The 7806-nt window shown below is 33.8% G+C and overlaps 1 protein-coding gene across 2 annotated transcripts; it reads left to right on the top strand.

Annotated features, from left to right (window-relative positions):
• Positions 1-585: 585 nt before the first annotated feature.
• On the top strand, positions 586-7307 carry LOC108909658 (telomerase Cajal body protein 1). 2 transcript variants are annotated; one of them, XM_018714049.1, is made up of 5 exons: positions 586-1140; positions 1194-1471; positions 1642-1814; positions 1904-2068; positions 6985-7307. In XM_018714049.1, the coding sequence occupies exons 1-5, from the start codon at positions 782-784 to the stop codon at positions 7198-7200; spliced, it is 1191 nt and encodes a 396-aa protein (XP_018569565.1). In that variant the 5' UTR covers positions 586-781; the 3' UTR covers positions 7201-7307. The 2 variants fall into 2 exon arrangements, with proteins under 2 accessions (XP_018569565.1, XP_018569566.1); XM_018714050.1 differs by lacking the exon at positions 6985-7307 and adding an exon at positions 6754-6922.
• The last annotated feature ends 499 nt before the right edge of the window (positions 7308-7806 follow it).

Raw genomic sequence — 7806 nt, 5'->3', positions numbered from 1 at the left:
ACTCGAGTGGTGGGAGTAAACATCTCGAGATATCTCGAGTGATCTCAATAATCGAGTACCACTCGATTTTTCACTCGAAATCTCCCATCACTAATTTTTTTATTTGTGTGGCCGAATAGTGGAAATAATGTCTGTTTATTTACATTCATGCGCCAATTCCCAATCGTAATAAGATTTTTACAAATTGATTTCGTGCGTTTATTTGATTTTATATCAAATTTTTACAAATTTGATATAAAATATCAATTTATAAAACAAAATGGAAAAAGTGACAAAAATAATAAAGTTGACCTAATTATAATTGAAAATATAAATAAACGGACCTTATTTCCACTATTCGGACATATTAGTAAAAAAATATAAATTGGCGTACTTATGGGACACTGATCTATAGCTTATAAACAATATTCAATAACTTAGGTTCTGTTTTATAGAGTATAAAGGGTAGAAGTATTACCCTCCATAACCTATTTTGATCGAAATTCTGTAAGCGATGATTGAAGGATCTAAATTTATTCCAATCTATATTTTTTGTGTTCAGAGGTGCCTACCTTCCGATCATTCCAATTAGGGATGTTCATTGTTCTGTGACTTCAATCTTTTCCCGTGCATGTCCTCTCGTTAAAACAAAAATCGTTGACATTATTTGCGTTTTTATGGATAAAAAATTGTTTTATGGTATAAAAAAACTAAAGAGTACCAGAAAAGAGATTAATTAAATTTGCGGTTATAAACTATTCTGAGTGTTTGTGGATTTAGCTTTAAGGTGTACAAAAACAATATGAGTGAAGCAACTGTGGAATCGGCTTATGTTCCTTATACGGCTACTTTTCAGTATGCAGAGTACAATTTTGAAAATTCTGCCTTAGAATTGGCCAGATCCCAATGGCCGAACTATGACGATCAACATTACCTTCGAGGATGCAAATGGTCTCCCGATGGTACCTGTTTACTTACTATTGTTCGAGGAGCTGGCATGCATGTTATGGAACTGCCTGCAGATCTATACACTGGTGAAAGCGTTATGACGAGCAGACCCATAGTTCCCTTGCAGCCAGCCGTTAGTGTTCCAGAATCTGGACTGATCTACGACTACTGTTGGTATCCAGGAATGAACAGTGGCAATCCTGCTACTTGTTGGTACGATCCTTGAGTATATATTTACAGCTTGCCAATAATTAATTTATTTTCAGTTGGCTCTCTAGTGGGCACGGGGGCCCGATACACTTATGGGACGCCTTCAGTGGGGACTTGCGTTGCACTTACAGAGGCTACAACAACGTGGATGAAGTGGAGGCCGCTATGAGTGTAACTTTTTCAGCAGACGGTCAGAGTATATTTTGTGGCTATAAGAAGAATGTTAAAATTTTTAGAACTGGTCGGCCCGGTAGAGAATACGTTGAGTACCCGACGTCACATCAGGCTTCTTGTTTAGTCACCAGCCAAGCCCAGCCTGGCGTCGTGGCTATAGGTATGTTTATTCTAACAATTATAACAACCTGAAAAATTATTAAGTACTCTAGTTCTATTACGGTTTGAAGAAATCTATTGCGGAGCATTGGATATTTTGCATAGTGGTAACTCTTTCGCAATTTATAATAATAATTCTTTGCAATAACAGTGTATATTTTCTCCTTTTAGGTACGTGGAAGAACACAATCGAACTAGTCTCCCAAAGCGACGGCACCTTCCGTCACCTCTGCAAACTCAGCGGTCACAAGGGTGGCATCACCTCCATGGCCTTCTCACTTGACGGATTCCGTCTGTACAGCGGTGCCCGAAAAGACAAGGAGATAATCTGCTGGGATCTGCGAGTAAGAAAGCCCATGCCATCATTGTTTTTTCAAAGGAAATCTTCCTTCGTGTCGAGTAAATAATATCTCTAATATTGTGCTTTTTTAAGGTACCGGGCAGGCCCATGTTCTGCGTCCCTAGAGAGGTTAACACGAACCAAAAGATCAGTATAGATCTGTCCGTGGACGGAAAGTGGTTGGTGTCTGGCGGGACCGATGGTAAAGTACAAGTGTGGAATGTCACAGAACAGACCTATCCGTCTGTACACATGCAGGTAAGTTTGATTTACGATTGAGCAATGAGCGTTGCGTGGCTGAAGATATTTTGCGTTTTTCTGCGTGTGTGGTGATACAATTTCGAAATTGTGCTGCTTTTTAAAAATCTTCGTTATTTTATTATACTCGACCTTTCAACGTGACATCATATTTTTTTCAGTTTTGAGTTTCCTTCTTTGTTTTTATCGTTTTCTGTATTTTAATTATACAGGGTGTTCTCTATTATAATTTCAAGAGGTTGTTCTTTAGCTTATTTTAGACCAAAAAACTTTAATGACCTAAGGGTGCCTACAGGCTGCTAAAGTTTAAAGAAATCATTTTATTCATAATTAATTAAAGCAATAATTTACTGAATTCTGTACCAATTACTAAGATATTGAAAGATACGCCAGAATTTTAGTACTGGGTATTTTGGAAATTAGATAAATACGTTTAACTCCAGATGTTATTTCCACAAAAGATGAAGAAATAGTCGAAATTGTACATTATCAGTCACTTACAACGAAATATTGAACACACTGAGCATACAAATTAGGTCATATAATAAAAATACCCAGTACAGCAGCTGTAAGAGTCGATTTCTTTTATGCATTTCACTTTCAACACAGAAACTCTAGCTCTAACAGTCATTTCTTTGGATGTAGTCGCCCGTATGAATGCTTAAAGGACACAAAAATATGCACTAAATGAAACGTGAGCCTCGGCCGGTGATACAAACTCTACAGGCCCCATTACTGTGTTCCCTATTTACACACCGAAATAACAAACTACCCATTACGGTGGTAATTTTATGTTTTACGTCTAAGCGCTCTGGTCATTCCTCAGATTTTTCAGGTCTAAAGTAATCCAAGAAACAATCTTCTGAAATTGTGACTCGAGTTCGAAAAACACCTTTTACAAGGTGTAACTTTGAATTGGGGTCTTATTTATAGGGAAGCTGCATTTGACCTTTGGAAAGTAACACAGCATGTATTGTCGTCAAATCTCATATTCCTTGAACAATATACACAGAAATTTAACAACGAACACAGACAAACATGGTGTACCGTCACTAAATTGAGAACGCTATACGTTTGTTTCTGTGACTGTCAGGAACATGCACAAATGGAATTTAGCGTTCATGCAGCGTCAATTTCAAACTCTGATAGTTCCACGTTCTTGCAGAATTTCAAAGCTATTTCAAACGGTTTGCTGACTATCAGATCAATTCGTTGATTATCCTCAAACCATCGGTTTGACGCAAGTTCTATGATAATTTTAACAAATAACCACAACTTTTTCAAAAATTGAGGTATTGGGACGCTTTTTTTTTCAAAATTTTTGTTTTTAAATGTACTTTTTGAAAAAAAAAAATAGAAAATTATCTTGTTTTTTTCAGTTTTCGAAAAAAAAAACGAAAATTTCTCGATAATTATATTTTTGAAAAATTTTAATTTTTTCTTATAAAAAACTGACATTTTTTATAAATCCTCAAATTTTTTAAGTTTTTTCGTTTTCTATTTTTTTATCGATTGAAAAAATATTTTTTTTCAAATTTAGCTTATTTCACACCATTTTGAAAATATATGTAGAATCCCAAAATAGAAAAAATATATATGAATGAAATAATTGAGTGACAAACATGAAAAAAATTTCGATTTTTTTTGAAAAGGTTAAGAAAAAAATAGAAAATCGTTTTGAATAATTTTTTTGTATTTTTTTTCGAAAACTAAATCCAAAAACAAAGAAAATGAAAAAAAAGTTGTTATTTGGTCCATTTTTGGACGAACAGTGGGCTTTAAAAAAAGACGTGCAACGCATTTGAACTCAAATAAATCATTTTGAAACCATCCTCTTTTGACTTTTTGAAATTGTCATCAATCGCTGCGTAGAGTAAATTTTTTCAATTTTGGGATTCTATAAAAATAATAATAATAATAATATGAAAAAAATTTGAGGATTTATAAAAAATGTCAGTTTTTTATAAGAAAAAAAAAATGTTCAAAAATGGTAATCATCGAAAAATTTTTTTTTTTTTTTTCGAAAAATTAAAAAAAAAAAAGTAAAGATAGGTAGAGATAATTTTGATCTATTTTTTTTTTTTTCAAAAACAAACATTTTGAAAAAGTTATGGTTACTTAAAGAAAAGCTACTTTTTCAAAAATTCATAACTTTTTTGAGTTGGGTGAAAATAATTGAAAAAATTCTCAGAGGTTTTCAATGGGGTGGAAAACAAAAAAGTTTCAGCCAAATCGAAAGGTCAGGGTTATCAGTGGTCGATTTGGCGTAGACTGCCTCACATACTACGATTAACAAAATAAATATTCCACTTAGTAAAAATTAAAGATTTTAAAGTTTAAAGTAAATATTTATTGAGTAATTAAAAAAAAAATACTTAAATATAATCAAAGGGAAGTGCTTGAATATTTTTACATGTTAAAATCAGCTATTGTCGTAAGTTGCAATCTCATTTCAAATTCTGCATTAAGCGCATCGCGATACTTTGTTTTTGTCGCTACGTACGTGGAAAATGATTTTTCGCACAGGTACGTAGTTGCAAAAGGCATTAATAATTAATTGCCTGGTCAGCAATTCCAGGATATTATAAATCTCTAGCCAAAAATCAAGGGAATGGCGACATAATCAACGCCAAGAATGCTGCGCCAGCTTATACATTATAAGCCGACTTACTTGCACTTCCATTAATAGACAAAGTTCTTATAGCGACTTATACGCGTGTATAAATTTTTTTGAATTTTGTAATTATCGATAATAAAATTTGAAATTTTTGACTGAGTCGCAGAATGCCCATAGAGGTTGTGCGGAACCCCAGGGTTCTGCGGAACACAGATTGAATACCGCTGATCCAAACTAAGTCAGTGTCAGAGGTTGTTGACATTGAGGTACACAAACTAAACACTGCTTTAAAATAGTACCAAATACTTTTTGATAAAGACTAGAAATGTTTGAAAACAATATTTTAAATTTATCACATTAGTGTTTATATTTATTTCATATTATGCAGGTACATTTCATAAAATAGCAAAATTATTGTTTTAAAACATATTTTCGCGCCTTGTCCGCATTAATATTTAAAACAGTGGTGACTTTAAAATAACACATTGCAACGTCATATAAAAGCAATCTCCTTTTACGAAATTATTTTTTATTGCAGTTTCCTTTTCCGCTACTCTGTTAGTTTCACACAGTTGGTTTAAAAAAAAATAAGAACCGGCAACACTGACGAGAGTTCTTAAGCTTAAAAATACCCCCACTTAGAGTTACACCTTGCATAATAACAGAAAACTAAATTCAAAATTGACTTTTACAGTGTGCGAGTCTGACTAAAATCATTAAAAATATGTGGAGAATGGAAAATTTGTCTGAATGTTGCATGTTTGTATGTTTCTGAAAATTAAAGTCATTCCATTGCTGTAAAAAGAATATTTTTCACTTATTGCTACAAAAGCTCCTTAGACCGATCGAAATAACTCATTTAGAGGGAAAAAAAAGAAAATTGTAACCTGGACTTTTATAAGGGGCTTATAATAAATGAAAATAAAAATAAGGACGTGAGAAGGGGCGGCGGAGGGTTGATTTGGGGGGTTGAAAAGTTGTGAAAATTGTATCATTGGGATTTCTGGCGAAAGTTGACGTCAGACAAAAAAGTATCGAATACTAAAGTCATAGATCATGCAAAAATCTACAACTTTTGTAAAGATCTCTTTTTAAGATAACCTCAAAATTTCCGAGAACAATGCAAAAAACAGTTTTTTTTCTGATTTTTCGTTTTTTATTTCTCATTTCCACAAAAATAATTGAATTTTAACGAAACTTGGTGAAAGTATACCTTTTTGCGTCTTAAATAACCTCAAATTTTTTTTAGATAAAAAAATCAAGAAGCTTCCGAGATATTAATTTTTTCCGATTTGTAACACTTTATTTTGATATTTTGAAAACATTCAGAGCCGTAATCAAGAAAAATTTTAAATGATAGTTAAAAACCTTTTTAAACGATTACAATAGTAATATCATCTAAGTAATTCAGAATTAAAAATGACTAGATTTTGTCATAAAAATAGCAGCGACATATTTAAAAAAATTAATCTGATGATGGCCCCTCGAAGACGAAACGTTGCATACAAAAATGTTGACGCCATTGGATAGAGCGAAAAAAGTGGCAATGTAAATATGCAATTTATTTTAAAATTCGTTTTCAAATAAAGCCAGAAAGCCAGGTTTCGCGTGAACAGTAGACTTTGCAGTTAATACTTTGTATTCACCAGAAATCCCAATGATACAATTTTTCACAACTTTTCAACCCCCCAAATCAATCCTCCGCCGCCCCTGCTCACGCATTTATTTTTTTTCGTTTATTATGAGCCCCTTACCATTTCCACTTTTTTTTTCTCCAAGTGTAGTTTGGTTGGACTACTTGTATAAAATATATTTAAGTTATATGAAAATTGGAAAATACAGAAAAACGTCGATAGGGTTATTAGGAGCGATAAATTAGAGTATGTAATATCAAATACCTAGTTCTTAAATTTACGTATTATTGAAGAGAGACATTGGAATAAATAAAATAATTGTGTTTATATAAGTAAACAAATAGCGACGGTTTTGGGCATGGAATGGTGTTAATTTTGAGTCTTGTACAGCAACTTCTGAATTGAGGTTTGTAATAAGTTAGCGATATTTACAGGATGTAATAGTGTGTCACCGTTTCGTGACCCAGGATTTAAAGCCAGGATAAATAAATTTATTTATTCCTTCCTAACAAAATCACTTAAAATAAAATTTATTCAAATTTGAAAAATTTAAAATATTCTCGAGACCAGTAGAGGAACAGTGACATTTTTCCTCATTCTCAGCTATTGGTAAATGTTACCCTCATTTCGAAATGTCCACTTCTAAGCGACGGCCCGTTTTTCAGATGTCCTTGCACAGCGATTGCTGTAACGGGGTGAGCTTACACCCTTACCGGCCGATACTGGCGACGGCTTCAGGCCAGCATCACGCCATGGATCCCCTCCATCATTCTCGGCATTCCGTTCAATACGAAAACGCACTGTGCATGTGGTGGATCGGGCAGCAGCAGGAAGATCCGGATTTGCTCGCTACCATTATCAAAGCTGCTACCAACTCCTAAGACTCTCGCTTACGCACATCTAGGCATATTCAGTTTTTAGAACTCCATTTGTAATATGTATTTGTATTTATAGTGTTACATTACAAATAAAGTATTTTTTAACAAAAGTCAAAAGTATTTGTTCGATGTATTGAATCTTTTTTTTTTCAGGCACTACTAAACATATATTTTGGATATTTTTTGGTTCCCAAAGTCAGTTCTTCTGCTTTTGTCCGAAATAAACTTACAGTCTAATTTGAACTTTTACAATCTTTTAAAAAACAAGAAACAATACATAGGTAACAAAATTTTACACCACACGTAAACAAATTACGTTTAATAAGAAAAGAAAGCGGTGAATAGCTATTATTGCGTTACGGGCGAACTAAGCCCAAACTGTATAGTAAAGGACCTAAATCTGTGTAAAGTGTTTACAGCGGTGGTCATGGTTACTGTCACGCAGCAGTGAAAGACGGATTGGGAGTAGCGCATATTTAAGGAGAGAACACATTAAGCGGTAGCGGTCCCGTTGCATTGCGGTCTGTTCTGGGCTGAGCTGATCGCGGTCTTTTTTAGTAAGGAATGCATTAGTGCAAGTTTATGTTGCCACGACATAAGCCACGGGCC

The sequence above is a fragment of the Anoplophora glabripennis genome, unplaced genomic scaffold, assembly GCF_000390285.2.
Source record: "Anoplophora glabripennis isolate ALB-LARVAE unplaced genomic scaffold, Agla_2.0 scaffold493, whole genome shotgun sequence".
Classification (NCBI taxonomy): Eukaryota; Metazoa; Arthropoda; class Insecta; order Coleoptera; family Cerambycidae; genus Anoplophora; species Anoplophora glabripennis.
This window is presented reverse-complemented; position numbering and strand designations above follow the sequence as displayed.